Genomic DNA, 18,699 nt, shown 5'->3' on the forward strand with positions numbered 1-18,699 from the left:
CTTATTTAATTCGTGTTTTGACGTTCTCCTCGGAGTCGGGGTCTCCGTTGGTTATTGTTGTCCTCATTAGCCAAAACTTCTAATAACCCTCACAAAGGTCAACGTATGTATTTCTAGATATTCATTTTTCTACTCATCCACTAATGAATTCGTATGCCTCCTCTCTTTTTCTTTACACATTTTTATTCTCATTTCTACAATTAATTTTTTTTATCGTACTATGCACAATTATGATCTTCTACAAAAGTATTTACTTTTGATTCAACCTGACAGTTTTCAAATTTCTTCAAAATTCTTTATTTTTCATGTTGTCTCTGCCTTAAAACCATATGGAATCCTAATTTTTATCTAGAATGCTCTAGTTGTTTTAATTTGCTGTCGGTACAAAGAACTACGCTCTTAAATCTATTAAACTTTATTATAGTAGCTAAAATAACCTTCTTAAATTAAAAGAAAACTAAAAAAATCAGGATTATATCTTCTGTGGACCATTTCTCTTAGGGTAAAAAAATAGAAGACCCTAAAATAGAAGAAAAAATAAATGTAAATAGAAAAATTTCATACACGAACGAAACTTTTTGGTAGTATACATTACTTGATTTACAGAAATGTATTTATGAAGTATTCAGAGGTGTTCATTCGTGAAACTTTGTTTTATTCCTCAGATACATATCTTCCTTTTTTTTACCTATTCAATTACAATAAAATTTCCATGAAATTTCCGGCAGAAGACATAGAAGACACGGAGCTGCATTTTTTTGGTCTTGTCGATATTATTGTATCTCGTGGCATTTAGAATCTGTAATCTGAAGAGTTCAAAAATATGTAAAATATTCATTCAAAAAACATTCAAAAATATGTAAACCAGATCTCTGGACAGAAAAAAAACAGGACAAAATCCAGAAAAACCAAATGAACTAATAAACAAAGCGGCTATGTAAGAAAAAATTAACCCATTTTCTTTTTTCTGGACTTAGCGGATCGCTTTGCGGAATTTCCTCCACACACTCATAATGTCTTTATAAATGAACCCTGACATCCGTGTCAGCTGGCCAAGTACCGTAGTCGGCTGACGTTTCGAACAAATGTTTGCTTTGACGTGCTTTAATGGCTGACAAGTGTTCACTAACCGACCAGGGTATTAACACTATGATCAGCACATCCCGATCGTATTGATCGGAATCGACAAATCGAAGACGATCGACCACCCATTTTCCGTTTGCTTATGTGGGAGTTATGTCGTTGTCTGTGTTTGTTTCGGGTCTAGTTTTTTCCACTCTCTGTAAGTCGTTAACTGCTAGTAACCTGATAATACTGGCGCCACTGTACCGTACCGTACACGGCAAGAAAGTGATTTATTGTCACACACACACATAATTACATACACCGCTACACCAAAGTACAAACGGTCAGACACACAATATAAGCAGATTGTTAGGTTTGGGGGTTCGGTCATGGTAATTTCTGGAACGCAATGATTCTACGGAAGGTCATTCTTTAATTTTGCAGATAGAAATTTGGACATTTTCGATTGGTAGATGACATTAGAGCGGTGTTACCGAAATATTGTACTGTAACACTGTAAAATACTACTGTAACGTGTGAATGTAAAGACGAAACCGCTTATTTCTTGGTCCAGCGCTGCTGCTCGTGGACCAAGAACGATGACCCAGCTCCTCTTATCACTTCCACTGCTGATACCAAGCAATCGTGCAAGAAGTCTGACTCGGACTTCTTTGCATCATCTTCAATTTTTTTTTGGTTTTTTTCCCCCAACCCAGCTCGGCAACAACTTCTGACTATTCAACTTCGACGGACAAACGGGATCTTCAAAGGCACATTCACGCCTCCGTCGAATGAACAGTCTCTCAATCAGCTCCTATTCGCTCTATTGTTCTCCATTTTTGTTTCCTATTCCATTGCTTGCTACCCATCAAGCCGATGGATGTTTTGCTGACAAATCGTTGCACAGCGTAGCGTTTTTCGCCTACATCACATCACTCATAAAGTCGTTTTTAGTCGAATTTTGCCCACCCGAAAATGTCGCTGTGTCTCTGCGCTGGCGCGCTGGGTCCCCAGTGTCATATTGTCCCATAAATCTCTTCGTCCACAAAACTTTGCTCACCAGTCACACGTATCCATCGTATCCATCGTATCCATCGTGTTATTTAGCCCGAATTGCAATGAATCGATAGTTTTATCAGTATTTCTTTTTTTTGTAGTATTTATTATTTTATCACTATTTTTTCTATAACATTCTTTTTTTTCTTTTGTGGCTACATTAAAAATTTTCTAAATTTGTTGGAAATATTCAAATCTTCATCACATTACTTTGTCTGAGGTTAATCTATTAATTTAATTTAATAATTATTTTTCAAATTATTATTAATTAATTTTTTGATTTTCAATTTAATTTTCATTTTAATATACCGCTAATTTCTATGGAAAAGAACCACCCGCGGCGTTCAACCTCTTCATCCTAGAAGAAAAAGGCCAAAACTATGGAAAATGAAAATGGAAAAGAATGAAACAAAACTGTCGAAGTCATTCCATGAGCTGTTTTGTCTTTTTTTTTTGTTGCCATGTGCTCAATGTTTTCTCATGCGTCTCTTTCTCTCGCTAGGTTTTCTCACAGGTAAGCGTTGAACCCCATCTTCCCCGCTTTTCGAATACCCCCCCCCCCCCTCCTTCCCTCCTCCTTCTCTTTTTATTTACTCAAATAACCTTGAATCTCTCACTCATAGGGTGGTAGTGAGGTTGGCAGTGCCTTCGCAATGCATCACATCATCACACCGTTCGCGGTTTGATTCCTTCACCGTTGCGTGGAAAATGGGTCTCTTTGATTCTCAACAAAATTCAGCCAAGTTCCATTGGTCCTTTGGTCAGGAGATACTGCTCGCGCAAAGGAAGATCATGATCACCCATCACTGTATTCACTTCACTCGGATCAGGAAGATATGGGTAGAAAAAACAGCTCTATTTTCAAAGCTGTGTCTAGTATTCCATATTCCACGCATATATCACGGCCCCTCCGCGGATTTACCGTATATCGCTCGGGTCTTAGTCTATAGAATCTCGCCATCTACAGTCATTCACAATACTATGATCGTATCTAAGCTAAGTTGTTAGTTTCATAGAAAAACGGAAAACCGAAGGGATATTGCTCGCAGTGCTTTTATCCGGAAAGTACGGATGTTAAAAGGTTACATTGTGAAAGCTGTGTGTAAATAGTATTAGACAGTACCTCCAGTGATTTCCATGTACTACGCTTACTTCTAAACTAAACTAAGTTTCTAGTTTCGTAGGAAAATGGAAAATATGCGCCCAGTGCTATTTACTTAGTGGTTCGAAGTTTAAAACGGACAGGCTTGTTTCCGTACTCTTTTTTAGAATTTTCATTCTCTCACTCTAATTACCTCGATACAATTCCTCATATCTTGAGTCCTTCATCACCACTAGAACTTTCTTTGCATGTCCTCATCCACTTACTCATTTTACTTGTGCTCTAGACTTTTTTTCTTAAAATAAATTTGTTTTTTTTTTATTCCTAAAACGTTCCCTTCAAATGAAGTCAAAGTCGCGTCGTTGTTGGGGACTCGCTTCCTTTGAAAAAAAATCATTTTAAAAGAATTTCTCTTTTTATTTCAAAAATGACGTTGTTGGGACCTCATCACAAAAAGATAGTTGTATGGATGTGGTTCACGATTATAAGAATGATCATTCTTAATTCCATCTTTAATTCGTGATCGATAGCTCCAATGGGTTCACCATGACTTCCGCTACTTTTTTACTGCAAAAAAAAAATTAAAATTATTCTTTCTGAATAGAGCAAACCACTTTAAATCTTTATGGATTTATTTAATGCTCCTGGATTACCACACCAGGCATTTTTTTCTTCATAGGTTTTGTGGCTTCACTCCCTTTTCGGAACTCAAAACCATACGATATTCAACACTCCTGGCAGTGGACTGGACGTTTTATAGAAAGGAGATTATGAAAATGAAATTAATGTGTGAAATTAAAATAAAGCAAACATTTTCGAGTTTAGAAATATTCTTGGTGGTCTGGAAATTTCTAACAGAGACTTCTTTTAATGATTGGATAAAAAATATGTTTTGGTAGGAAAATCTGCTGATCCTTTAAGTCATTGCATACATAGAGGACACATTTTTGGGATTCTGGATTGAAGCTGAACGCGTCGCAGCATCCCAAGGGGATTCTTCAACGCTAAAGGGCGTGTGCTCCCCTATCGTATCCTCTTCGAAGGGACTACTACTGAGACTGGAAAAAAACCGCTCTTTTCTATTTTTTTTCCTTGTAAACAAGCATAGGTATAATTAGATTTCTATCTTTTCATTTCTTTGACCTTTAAACAAATTATTTATAAATATTATATAATATTATAAGTGCCACAAGAATGAATGGAGTAGAAATGCAGTAAGATTTTCTTGTTTTTCCTGGCGAAAAATGATATGGCAGAGTGCATTTCCGTCTCATGGATACTTCGATTGCTTCCCGAGCTTAAATGGCTCCTTCCAATAATCCAGTGTGTGTGAAATATAAAACGGATCTTGCAGTTTCCCGCGCTAATTTTTCAAAGTACGAATTTTTATTTTTGTTTTCATTTCGCGTGAACGTGCTTCGTGCATTTATGGACCACTTTTTCTTGCCGTTAATTTAACTGTCATGAATTGCTTAGTGAAATGGGACTTATTTTTGCACTTATGGAATCTTAATTAATAAGACTGAAATCAAAAATCAAGCCGGGCATCGACGTTACTCGAATCCAGACTTGCGTCTTTTTTGTCCACAGGTGTTTTGTTTCTGTACAGTTCACCTGATAGATTCTTCACACCTTCAATTATCTGACATATTTTATGACATACTTTAATATTTATTTATTTTATGACATATCTTGACATATTTTATCAATATTCTTGTGGAGATTTCCCAGGAATTTTCAACTTTAATTTTTCTAACGGATAATAAGGACTAAAAAAAATTGATTCTCTTTATTTTTATTCTCGTTTTCGACGTATTTGTATTCTCCAATCCAAATTTAAGCTTGAGTGTCAGCCATGTTCAAACATCTAAACCAATCTTAATAACGTCTCAATAAGTTTCGCGGGATATATGGGATCATCTTATTCCTTTTTTCACCTGAAGAAATGTTGAACCTCGACGGATGCACACGAAGATTATACCGAATTCGGGGAATTGCTGCTCTCCAGTATGAGAAGTGGAGCCATAAATCTGTTAAAGTGACGTTTTTATTCTTTTCTTGGCTTACTTGTCTCCTGCATTCTTTATATTTACAAATTTATTGTTTTTTTATTCTGTTTATTTTTTTGTTCAAATATTTTTTAACCTGAACGATCCTGACAGGACCTTCTCTGCGCTCAGCAGTCTTCTTTTCGGCTAGCTGAATTTTTCTGTAAATTTTGTCGGAGTTTCCCTCTCGTTCCGGAGAATATGGAACATGCTATGGTCTGTGAAAAATTAAAGTTTGCAGATAAGCTCAGAATCGTCAAATTTTGGTAGAGGAGAAGGATGAACGTGAAATGGCTGCTTCTGTACAGCGCGTACGTCGTCTGGGCTGTAGAAGACGATGCTACTGATGTGATTCAGGAGACTATCCGATATCTTCTCGATTTCAGCGAGATTCCAAATGGTCAGTGCGAATTTTTCTCTACCGTGAATTTCCAAAGGATTTTCATCTATTCTCTGAATTTTCTCAGATTCGTTTTTTTTTTTCTTTCAAAAATAAACTTCAACTGTTTAAAGGCCTCTTTTGAGATCGATTAAATTTCCAATCCTCAGATATTCTTACTTTTCACACACTCATTTTTCCTATACGATACTTGATTCCAGCAAATTCTTCGGCTCCATCATTTCGAGCCTCTCATCGAACAGCGGCAACAATGCAGAACATCTATGAGACCTTCGTTGAAGACGATGGATCAGACGATGGAAATGTGGTTCGTGGGATCGATCCAGCTTTAGGTATTGATCAGAATCATATGATTTCCCTCATAAATCCCTTAAAACTTTTGTTTAGGGAAGCTTGACGGTCATGAGGTGCTAATTTTTGACATAACTGGTCTCGAGAAGGAGCAGGTGCGTTTCTTTCAACGAAATTGTTACGTGTTTCCACAATGACAATCGACAAGTTTCAATTTTTATGCCAAGATTCAAGGAAAATCGAACTTTTACGCTCTGAAAGTGTTTAAATTTTGATTGGTAAAATATTTATTTAAGGTTGATTTTACATTTGAATTTTTCTTTGATACTGCTCCAATATCAGGGAATTTTCTCGTTTTCTTTCCCGAAATTGAATGTATGTAAAGTAATAAGTGTATTAATAATAATTATTATTTTGTTAATTATTATTAAATTAATAATTATATAAATTAAATGTATATAAATGCTGAAAAACACGAAAGTATTCAAATAGAACGGAGACGATGATCGCCCTAACATTGAACTTTTATTTCCTAATTGAGTCAAAATTGATATCTTGTAGATGAAATAGTTTTACAAATATATGATTTTTTTTTACAAATTTTATTGCACCAGAGACGGTCATTACCATCGGACATAAATGAATGCTAAAAAAAAAAATTTCAAAAAAAAACAACAAGGTTTAACACAATATGTACTACTCTTTTGGATATATACTATAGATTACATGTTTACAATTTATTTATTTACAACAAAGATAAATTTTTTATGCATACGTGGTCGGTTTTCCAAACAATTACCTCGATGTAAACCTATTAGAAAAATTTTCTCTCCTCCCTTTCTAAGCATCTTGAAATTTGAAAACTTAAAATTGATCTCTTGATTTCTGTTTCATGAAACTTAAAATGAATTTCGCATCTTCCTTATTCGATCAATAAAAATTCATTCCTTAAGGCTTGTCACTGACTTTAACGATGTTAATTACTAATCCTAAAGTACTTTATTATTACTTGTCTCATTACTAACCTGTCCTGCTATAAGTAGCTCTCACCATTTCATTTAATAACCTCAAAAAACATGAAATTTTTTAAGGATCTAATAAATTTTTTAAAAGATTCAATAAATATTGAATACACACGCATACAACAGTATAAATTTTCTTTTCTGGAGAAATGAAGCTTTAATTTTTTGAGAATGGAGTTTTTTTTCAGTTCAGCAGGTTCGGTCTAACATTTTTTTTCTTCACAGATCATGCGCGGCGAATTGCACTTCTATTTGCGGCGTCGCGATGCGACAAAACCTGGACGAGCCAAGCAACTTCGAGCGAAATCGTTATGTATCAATGAGTACTGTAGCGAAAATCAGCAGCTACAGACAATAAGGGTGATTTACGCAGCATTTTCTTTTTTATTCATTTTTTTTAGTTTTATTTCTGTTACTTTATGTCTTAGGTTACGGTAGAGAAGGTGATTTGGGACGCGACGAAGCCGCTGGCAGAAGCAAACGCTCTAGGTGCTAACCAACTGGTCGTTAGGGTAAGCGAATTCTGTTAATTATAACCTGACTAAAAGGATAAGGAATCTGCCATGACTTCAGCTTAATTTTGTGAAAAAAAAATCAGATCTACAGCAGGACTGTGTCAAAATTCCTGAAAAATGTGAAGCTTACACTAGGGTCCCTGCACTCTGGGAATGGTTTCATCTTTACCCTGCTTTCCCAATCAACAGTGAACGCAACCATCAGATGACTGTACTATGTATCCCCGCCCTTCCACTGACTGTTAAACGTTTTCTCACTAGGAAAGGGTCATTGTTCGATTTCCTGCGTCAACTTATTGTGAGGAAAAAATGAGTGAGTAAAGATGAGTGGAAATATTTTTCTCTTATCTTTATCAGAAGGGATTTGTGCTCGATTTGTTTTATTTGCTCTCTTTTGACAAAAAGTATACTTTCTTAAGACTAAAAAATAAAAATATTTAAAAATAACAAATATAAAAAATAAAATTTCCTTACTTCTAAGCAACATCAACAAGAATAATTTATCTTTGCTGCGATAAAGCTACGGAGTAATGTAAGACTATGTTCTTTTAAAGGCATCACCCTACGAATCTGAGGTGGTGCAGATTTCAGGTGAAGTATTCTTATAAGGGATAGTAGATCATGGAGAGGGGGGTGATTCCGTCCATTTCTTCCTAATTGCCGTAAAAAACGGCCCGAAAGATGCGGCGCCGCACACAGCTGGCGCGCTCCAATCGAACTCCTTGTAGAACAATGTCCGCCAAAACGCCCAAAGCCGTATCTTCCGGGCCGTTTTTTACGGCAATTAGGGAGAAATGGACGGAATCACCCGCTCTCCATAGTCTCCCATCCCGTATACGAATATTCCACCTGAAATCCGTACCACCTCAAATTCGTGGAGTGATGCCTTTGAAGGCAGATCTTCCCTTTGAAGCTTATAGTTAGTTGAAATTGTAAATCTCATAGAGCGTGACTATTTGTTGATTTTATAATAACCTCACAGAAGAAATTTCAGATTATCTGCTGAAGTTTTACACCCGGATGTTTTTAGGTTACACGACGAGACATCCGAATGCGACGTTATGCAGAAATTGTTCGGAAATGCTCACCATTTCTGCTGGTCTATTCTAAAGGTGAAAATACGATTGATGCTGAACAAATACAGAAACGAGTGGATGGATCTAGGCGAAGGAGGAGAGAACACGGTACGTTTTAGAGGCAAACGGGGTCTCAAGCGACTTGAATTGTGAGCTTTTATTTTTTTTATGAACAAAGAAGGTCAAAATTCTCAGAAACTGTGATGAATACACACTTCTTGCAGGCTACTTCTCGTATAAAACCGCGACTGAAACAACTTCTGAAGCTTCATCCACAACCACACAAAAATTAAGTGAAGATATGAAGATATTCAGAAGACATTTCATGGAGAATACTGGACAATCCAGGAAGAAGGTCAGGTTCAGAAGAGCATGTGATGTGCTCAAGAAAAAAAAATGAAGTTCTTCATTTTTGTTTCAGATCCGTGGACGTCGTAATAGATCACTTGAAAATGATGTTTGGAATGGTTTCGGAGAGGGTTCTGTTGACGAGGAGAAACAGCCCGTGAAAATTGAGAAATCAAACGACGTAAGGGTTGTACTTCTGGAGGCAGAGGAAAAAAAGGAGGTGAGAATTATTTACATCGTTCCGGAACCTTCACTGTCACTCCTCTCATGGATAATGATTATAAAAGAACCTATTTGTTTTACTGTGGATATTTTAAATTTTATTCAACTAAGGCTAAACTTACTAAGGCTTTTTTTACTCTTATTACGTCAAGTTACCAGTTTTTTTTTATTTTTTTTTACGTAATAATTTGTCTCATGGTACTCATTTCTGTTCTGTTTCATGCTTTTCTTTAGATGTGCCAAAAAAGAGGATCAATGGTTGATTTACGACTTCTCGGTTGGGGACGTTGGGTTATTGCTCCGGCAACATTTGAAGCTGGATTTTGTTCTGGAAAATGTCCAAATCCTTTGCCAAAGGTGAGGTTGAATTACTTTGGAAATTATTCGTATTCTAAAATCGTTGGACACGTTGTTTAGAGAAAAAAAATTGAGGAGAGAGTAGGGAAATATTACACCTCATTGACCATTATTTAACTTATACTTAATTTACTCTATTAATTACTTTAATTTATTTATGCAACATTATTTTTGACTGAAAATGAAGATAGAAAGGTAAAGATATAATAACAATTAGGAATAGAGTGTAGCACATATAATAGCAGCAATCTTCTCATTAAGAAAAATTTCTTTCAGGATAAAATTGTTTACTACAGTTGAGTAATTTATTTATGTACCTCTTAAAAAGGTATCAATAGTTTTTAAATACAATACTCTCTAGTAGATTGATGATAATCCACGCTTTCCGCTCTCTGTCATATTTAAGCAAATCAATTCCCAGTTCACTTTGAATTTGAAGAAAATTTTCCATCAAACACGGATGGGATTTTATTTTATAAGCATCAGCTCTCAACTATTCAAGCAGTAATATTTCGTCTATGCCCTTAGAACTTTCAGCGACTTTTTTTTTGAAAAAAGTTTTCTGCTAAACAAAACTTTTCCTGGTCGTCTTTGAAATTTTATTCCATAATTCTAGGTCCTCTCTATGCTTTTATTTATTTATTTATTTATTTATTTATTCACATAAACCAATGGTGCACCAGAAAAGAAAGATAAAAAATGGAACACACTTTGTCTGAGTCAAAGAATCTTAAGAAGAAAAAAAAATTTACAAACTTTTTTTTGCTTTTTTACTTTATTTAAAATTCTATTTATTATTTATTTATTCTTTTATAAAACTTTAAATTAAAATACAAATGAGTTAAAGTAGAGAAAAAAAATTCAGGTAGATAGCATTACTTCTACTCCTCAATTAAAAAGTTTTCAAACACCAGAAGATTTTCAACTGATCGTTGGATTGTAACAGAATTATAGTTCTAAAAACTAATCAATATTATTCAGGATACCAAGCCCACGAACCATGCAATCCTTCAGAACCTCTTACAATCCTCAAGCGTTCCCGCCGTATGCTGTTCACCCGATCATATACGATCGTTAACGATTTTCTATCGGGACGAACTCGGTAGATCGACGATCAGAAATTTTGAGAATATGATAGTTGAAAGTTGTTCTTGTCAATGAGCTTCGTTAGGAAAATAGATTGGAATTAATTTTAATGAGCCGAAATGTGCGTACGTTCCTCATTGATGAGGTGCATACGATTTTTTTTTCTCGTATTTACAGAAATCGATTCGATTCTGTACCTGTAAGCTTTACCACGTTCCATAATAATCGATCCAATAACAATTATTTTCTCTCAGAAGCCTTTAATTTCCTTACTCAAGGTGCACTGATCTTGTCCACTGCTTTTTTCTTTATTTTTGCTTCATTCTTAATATTCTATTCATTTATTGTGTATTTTTTTCACAAAATAGGATTAAACTGCCTCTTCGTAAGTACATAACCGTCAAGTTGACATGAATTTTGTATAAGATTTCTAACAGTTGAAGTTTTTTTTCCAGAAAGATCACTGAAACTAATTCCCAAAACCCAGAAATTTCTGGAGTGATTCTTTTAGTTCTCAGTTGTTTTTCATTCTTATAATCTTAATCACTTTTATATCGTCACATTACACAGTCGCGTAAAAATTCTGCTTTCAAATTTCTCTACTCATTTACCCGTGTATCCTACCACGATAATCATGTTCATGAATGAATTCGTAACATACATAGTTCAAGTGGTTGAGGAAAAATAAATAAATAAACTTATTTTAAAACTAATTTCAATTCAAGTAGTACTCAGTTTTAATGAAAAGAGAATTTATTAAAATTCCAAACCATACGTTAACAGCCGCTCCTGTCGCCGAAAACAAAGAAATAATCGAAAGAAGGCTGACATTCCGTAATAATAAATTCCCAATCACGTTATTTTTTTTGTTTCAGATTTTTGCGCCGCTCGGGACTATTCCCGAAATTTTTGTATTATTTTAAAGGAAATATTATTATGCTTTCGGTGATTCCTGCTCCTACGGTAATGAAGCTCTTGCTCTCGAAAATCGAAATGAATCGAAATCGAAAAAATCAGAATGGGAAAAAAACGAAAACGTTAACTAAGAAGAAAATTGGAATAATTTCAATCTACATGCAAGTTCACATATGGAAAAAGCAAAAAATGCCTAAGCCGAACCGAGGGAAGCGTTTTTTTTTTCCTTTTACAAAAAAAAATTATGAAAAAATTTAAGATAGGCATCTTTTATCCTTTCTCTTCTTTTTACCTTTTGATCTTTTTAGCAGAGCAGGGTAAGAAAAAAATTTACAATTATTACGGTAGAAAGGACAATTTTTTTTAGGAAAAATCTGGAATTGAGAAGGTCAAAAACACAAGGAACCGTCATTCTACGGATGTCTGCGTCACGTCGGACAAAATGAGTTGCGTCCAAAGAAATGGAGTGATCCATCCGCTGCAAGATCATTAGGATATTTTGCTAACCTCTTAAAAAATATAACCGGAAACGTTAGCTCCATCCATTATCCGTTAGCTCCGTTAGCTACGGCGCTTCCTAATTAAGATTGACAAAAACACTGCCAGCAACAAACAAACAAACAAACAAATGCCTTCAGTTTGCTGAGATTCTCAGCTATCCCATACGAAGAGAGTTATTAAATTTCAAAAAGAAAAGAGCAGAGCAAAAACACATCAGAAAGGCAATGTTTACTAGATACAAAAAGAATAATGTGATGGTGCATCACTCATTTTTTGACAGCAGAACCTGAAGATGAAGTCTTCGAAGCTTGTTCACCGGCCTCCTTCACACGTTGATCCCAAGTCTGAGCTAGATATTCCTGAAAAGATTCTTGAATTTTAGATTCGATTCTTTACGAAAAATCAAAATCCTCGTCCTAAAACAGCCATATCCACGAGTTGTTATATACATTTCTAATACAAACAAACAAACAAACAAAGTTGTGTTTAAAAGCAACACATTACAAACCTGACGTTGTGTGGGAATCCGAGGGAAAAGCTAAAGATGGAATTGTAGATAGCGGGTCCGGCCTGGTTCATTAATCATCAAAAACGGCGTGGGAATTGCTTTAGTTCCTACGAGGATCGTTAGAACGCGCCCCTATGTACACGTTCCTGTTTATTATTATTATTATTATTATTATTATTATCATTATTATTATTATTATTATTATTATTATTATTATTACTATTATTATTATTAGCATTGTTATTATTATTAGCAGCCTATTTATTGGTTTTACGTGAGTAGGCTGGTAAGAAGACATCATTGATCTCCGAACGCTCGCACGTCGATGCGGCGCGTGTGCATAAGGGTGGCGCGTTGCAATTGATTTAGTAGGAGAGAACGATGTCTCCCACACCGTTTTTATTTACGACGATTGGGGAGAGATGAACAGAACCACTCCGTATCCCGAAATCTTCAAGCATCTCCAGTTTTCAGGCAAATTTCCTCACCACGTCAAATTCTCGGTATGCTGCCCTTAAAAAATGCCAAACTAACTCATTAATACTACCTAGTTAAAAAGAAAAATTCTTCCAGTGATTAAAAATTGCGCTCGATTCATAGTTTGAGTTGAAAATTTCGGAATTTTAAGCATAATTCGGGATTAATTTCCGGAAAATTCCAGCACTGAATCTAATTGGGCTACGATAGTGAAATTAGAAGAGTAGGAGTAGAAGTTCTCTCTTCTCTCGTTTGAGAAAATTTCACAAACTATTAGAACGATAATACTTTAATTAATAATAAAGGTAATTAGAAAAAATAAAAGAAAATAATAAATAATAAAATTAATAAAATCAATAATAGTGAAAAAATAATTGTAAATAAAGAAAGTTAAAGCGGGAAGACTAATAAACCTTTTCACTGTTGAACATCTTGCTAGGAATCCTAGAATGAATCGTCTGTTAGACAGGACTTTTTCCTAAGGCCTAACTAAGGTAAGATAGGATAAGGTAGGATTGGTGAGCATTGCAGCACAGTTTTAAAAGCATTTCATTCGGATTCTTTTGAATAACTAAATTTTCTGTGGATGTGCCGTCACTCTTTATTTGTGTTGATAAACAAATACTCGGGTAAAGAAGTAAAAAGGTGCCAGTGAAGCCTGTGTCTCTCTGTTTCCAAAAATTCTACTCAACTCAATTTTTTTTCTTATTGCGGCACGACATTGTCCACTACTTAGTGCCATACCTTTCGCTTTTTCTCCCTGATATTGTATGCGATGGGCAAACCAAGGCAGCATAATACTAGGATGACAATAATGATTATAATGAAGATCGTAAGAAAGCTGAAATAGAACAAATTTCTGAAACTTCTGGCTGATTCTGGCTACGTCTATATGCTATGGATGGCTCAAAACGACCGGAAGTACGGTGCATTTGCGTAAGCGGCTGTGTTCGAGGCGGCGCGGTGGAGCTAGCGGTCGATCGGAGATCGGGGTGGGACCATCCCGACGAACTGTAGGAATCGAGAAGAGTGGCGCCCGCTAAGGTCTCTCCTCGATTCTAAACGCTATGTACGCCCCACTGTACCTCTTCGAGAGCATCTTCTTACGCTGCGCTACGCTTACGCTTAAAGGTATTACTCCACGAATCTGAGGTGGTACGGATTTCAGGTGGAGTATTCGTATACGGGATGGGAGACTATGGAGAGGGGGATGATTCCGTCCATTTCTTCCTAATTACCGTAAAAAACGGCCCCGTAAGATACGGCTTCGAGCGTTCCGGGGCGCTATTTTCTACAACGAGTTCGATTGAAGCGCGCCAGCCTTGCCCCCAGATTCGTGGGCTAATGCCTTCAAGGAACTGCATGTGGGACAGTTATATAGCTCACAGAGTCTTAAGAATGGTATAAAGTCATTAATAATAGAATCTGTGAGCTATATGATTGTCCCACATGCAGTTCCTTGAAGGCATCAGCCCAAGAATCTGGGGGCAAGCCTGGCGCGCTCCAGTCGAACTCCTTGTAGAAGATAGCGCCTCGGAACGCTCGAAGCCGTATCTTCCGGGCTGTTTTTTACGGCAATTAGGAAGAAATGGACGGAATCACCCCCCTCTCCATAGTCTCCCATCCCGTATACGAATACTCCAGCGGAAATCCGTACCGCTCCAGATTCGTGGAGTGATGCCTTTAAGCTTACACCGAGCTTCACTTCGTTTTGATCCGACTATATTCGGTGCGATAAAGAAGAGGATCATAAACAGACCGACCTTGAGTTACTACTTTCACTGTTACCACCACCTTCGCCGTCCGAGTTGTCAAGCAACGCAACGTTCTGCGCAAGGCAGTCCAGAACTTCTGTCCTCAACGTTTGATTAGTGATAACCTCGCCTTGTAGGCCGCCTGGATCGCGTGGCAATCTTTCACGCTGTGTTTCTGTAGTCCTCCAGTTCTCAATAAGATTCTGAGAGTAATATAGTAGTAATGAAAGGATAGCGGCTAAAGATTTTTCAAAAAAAGATGGATTGTTCGCTGTCTGTAACTTTGTCAGGTGTTAGCTTTAAAATAATATAAATTAAAAATTAGGTTCTTATATTTGATCCTATATAATGTGACAAACTTCGGGAAAAAAACTGTAAGCTGTAGTTAAAGGTGACAGTTCATCCATCTTTAGAAGAAAATCATCATAAATCATACGATTTTGGACTTTGTCATTTACTAATTGAATAATTTTTCTGGTTAACAAATTGGAGAATAATATTTTATTTTATAATATGTCCTTTTTTTGTAATTTTTTTTCAATCATGCAGTTCTGAGCACGTCCCTTCCTGGTCGGACATTAAGAAGAGCACCAAATGTTGACATAATCTACGGATAATTTTTTTTTTAATTTTTTGATTTTTAATTTTTGGTATATTAGGTGAAAATTTAGGAACATGTAACCTTTAAGATGTGTAGACCATTAAATGTTTTTCCAAAAAGAGAAAGTCTTTTCTCATGAGGTTTTTCGTTCACCACGCTTTTTTCTGATTATCATAACCCTGAAGAAAAAAAATTCAACTAACCTGCATGTGCGCTTTTGTGTTGCACAGAGGTGTGACACAAAAACAAGTAGAGATGTAAATGGATGAGTATTCGACCACATCACATAAATCCAATGGCTTAAAACAAGTTGTTGCTAAAAGCAAAAAAGAAAAAAAGAAAAAATAATAATAGGAGTGGGAAGAGTAAAAAATCGGAAGAAGGGTTCTGAATTAAAGGCATCACCTCACGAATCTCGGGTGCTACGGATTTCAGGTGGAGTTCCTATACGGGGTCGTAGATTATGAGGAGGAGGAGGGTGATTCCGTTCATTTCTTCCTAATTTCCGTAAAAAACGGCTCAGAAGATGCGGCGCGTGCACACGGCTGGCGTGCTCCAATCGAACTCGTTGTAGAATGTAGCGCGCCGGAATGCTCGAAGCCGCATCTTCTGGGCTGTTTTTTACGACAATCAGGAAGGAATGGACGGAATCACCCCCCTCTCCATAATCTACGACCCCGTATAGGCATAACCCACCTGAAATCCGCACCACCTCAGATTCATGGGATGATGCTTTAAACAGAAAATCATTTTCAAAATTTTTACATTACAAGGCAAAATCATTAGTACATTTTAATTACATTTTAAGGATCGTCAGTGCTTTGATAATGTTACGTTTGTAAACAATAACAATAACAATAATAATAAGAATTTTTCCTTAATTACATATTTTTATTGGATATTTCGGCAATTATAAAGCAAGTTAATAAACTACGATTCTCCTTTTGTGAAAAATAAATCATAAACAATAACAATAACAATAATAATAAGAATTTCTTCTTCATTACATATTTTCACTGTATATTTCAGCGACTATATCTGCGAATTAATTAACTACGTTTTCTCCTTTTATACTGGTAAATTTGCAGATTTCTACCTGTAATTTCGCGCATCATCCCTGACAAACAGGAAGAATTCCCGAAAATATAAATTTTCAATGTGTTAAGCGTGGTTTTCATTAGTGCCTAACCTCAAATAACCGAAGAAAAAAGGAAAAAAAAACTGTATTCGTCTTACATCTTGCATATTCCCGGATGTAAATTCTATCGCAGATGAGGAAGTGCATTCACTAAAGTTATAGATCTGACGTATACCACAGTAATTCACCTGTAAACGTAGTTTTTTTTTCCCCGGACGTCGAATTTCTAGAGCTTCCTGTTTATGAAAACATCTACATAATCTCTATCAACCTACCTTTATTAATGAACCATTGATTTCATTTGGTTCGGCAACTATTTATTTACTAGTTATGAACAAAGGTGAACCTACAGTAACCGACATAACTGTAAAATGTTTAAAACGACATGTTCAACATGTTTTCCGCTACAAAACCTTCTGAGCCGTGTCCCACTGACAGTAAATAGTGGGCTGTTTTTTTGTACAATTTTCTGTCTCCTACACTGGTGTTTGTTTTTTTTCCGTTTCTTTTCTGGTAAACCATTGTTGTATGTGAATAAATAAATACAATATAGGTTATAGGATGAATTAAGTCAGATAGTGAAATTATAAGGTAAGAAATAAGAAAGTAAATTTGTTGGGTAGTGCACAACAGTAATGCACCACGGATTTCCCTTAATAGAGGGACAATAGCAAATTTATTTATTTAAGAAAAAAAGGCTAAAATGAAACTATGAAAAGGGACAGAGGCTAAAATTGAAAGGAGGGATCGTTCCGCCTTTCTACCCAGACGATTCACTTTAGACTAGTAGTCTCCCCGGAGGGTCCTCAGTAGGGAAGGGAGGTTAAAACGTTGTGCGTCTCCAGGGGGCCAGCAGGAACGGTAAGGGCTTAGTCGCAGATTAAAAGCAGTGCCTGTCCTGAGACGCAGGTGGACTGAGACAGAGTTCCTGTAACTGTTGTGTCAGGATAGGCTCATAATATCCATGAATCCTACAACCGATTCGTTAAAAGCCCTAGAATAAAATGAGGGAAGAGGTGCAAGGGGAGGTTTCTGGAATCAGCTCTGGGCAAATAAGCTACAAATTCCCAATGCATGATCGAAGCGGTGTAGCTGCCAACGGAGCTGCGTCGTCATCCTGAAGTTCCGAAGTTCGATTCCCGGTCCGGGCTAACCAAACCGTATTTGCTCTTTGTAGTAATGAATTGAACACATCAGCGAGCAGTTCCGTAGCTTACCCCGAAAACTTCTTCCTTGGTTCTCTGATTTCCAGTGCCTCTATAGCACTGCATCTCATTTTGACTACGAATTTCTTTCACAGTTTGTGCTATGACGAAGAAAAGAGCCCCTGAAAATGAGTTACATCATTGTGAATAGTTAGAGCTACTTCGTTATGAGTTGTAGGAATATTTTTTCCTCAAATTTTTCTTCAGTAGGTACTAGGGTCCCATGCACTCTTCACAATTCTGTCTTCGAGGCGAAATCTTGTCCCTCCCACACTATTCCTCCCCATTTTCCTAGGAAAGAGAAAAAAAACCTTCCTTCGTGGTCCTTTTGGAACGAAAGAACTCGCTACCAACGCTACTTCACCGTGGTTTGGAAAAGCTATCAACTCACATCTTCCAACCATGTGTTCTCCGCACATAAAATAAAATGAGAAGCATCAGTGAGTTTTTCAAATGTGAAATCAATTGGAGATTTCAATCAAACTTATCATTCTCATCATTGAAACGTAGCAGTGATAAGTTCAGATTTTCAGTGATTAAAGACGAGGACAGCCAGGTTTCCCTCCTCCATGAACCTCTACTCTGTTCTTTCAGTGGCATTCACTCTCTAGGAAGTGTTGAATTAATAAATATTATTAGTAATAATGTTCTATTACTGTTGTCTTACACATTTTAGGTCCCATCATCCGGTAGCGTTTGGTCGACTATTTGTTTGTTATTGTTTTCTTTTAAGCTTTCTTTTGCAAGACCACCTCGAGGTGTTTCTTGAAAATATTTTAAGCCCAGAGGCTATTCGTCGAGTTGTACTTGACTTAAATTCCTTACTCTGTGCATTATTCGCAGTTAACTGAAATTCCTATTTTTTATTCCACAATTTCTATGGAAGTGGCCACCTCAAACGGATTTGTTCCTTAAAATCGTCGTTTTTAATAGTTACGAATAGTAATCATCGGCGACGTTCATCAATCTTATGGATCAGAAAATTAGAAGGCCTATTCTCGTTGTTTATGGT

The 18,699-nt window shown here is 36.4% G+C and overlaps 2 protein-coding genes across 2 annotated transcripts; one reads left to right on the top strand and one right to left on the bottom strand.

Moving 5' to 3' along the window:
• Positions 1 to 5,550: 5,550 nt before the first annotated feature.
• On the top strand, positions 5,551 to 10,663 carry RB195_000125 (uncharacterized protein; the record flags this gene model as incomplete). Its single annotated transcript, XM_064196292.1, has 10 exons — positions 5,551 to 5,671; positions 5,872 to 6,003; positions 6,059 to 6,117; positions 7,210 to 7,344; positions 7,413 to 7,496; positions 8,530 to 8,683; positions 8,800 to 8,930; positions 8,997 to 9,143; positions 9,380 to 9,502; positions 10,484 to 10,663. 10 exons carry the CDS (start codon positions 5,551 to 5,553, stop codon positions 10,661 to 10,663), a joined length of 1,266 nt encoding a protein of 421 aa, XP_064052173.1.
• A 1,607-nt stretch (positions 10,664 to 12,270) lies between these two features.
• On the bottom strand, positions 12,271 to 18,091 carry RB195_000126 (uncharacterized protein; the record flags this gene model as incomplete). Its single annotated transcript, XM_064196293.1, has 7 exons — positions 12,271 to 12,363; positions 13,734 to 13,830; positions 14,753 to 14,946; positions 15,548 to 15,643; positions 16,581 to 16,670; positions 17,700 to 17,809; positions 18,079 to 18,091. 7 exons carry the CDS (start codon positions 18,089 to 18,091, stop codon positions 12,271 to 12,273), a joined length of 693 nt encoding a protein of 230 aa, XP_064052174.1.
• Between the last annotated feature and the right edge of the window lie 608 nt (positions 18,092 to 18,699).

The sequence above is a fragment of the Necator americanus genome, chromosome IV, assembly GCF_031761385.1.
Source record: "Necator americanus strain Aroian chromosome IV, whole genome shotgun sequence".
NCBI classification, from domain to species: Eukaryota; Metazoa; Nematoda; class Chromadorea; order Rhabditida; family Ancylostomatidae; genus Necator; species Necator americanus.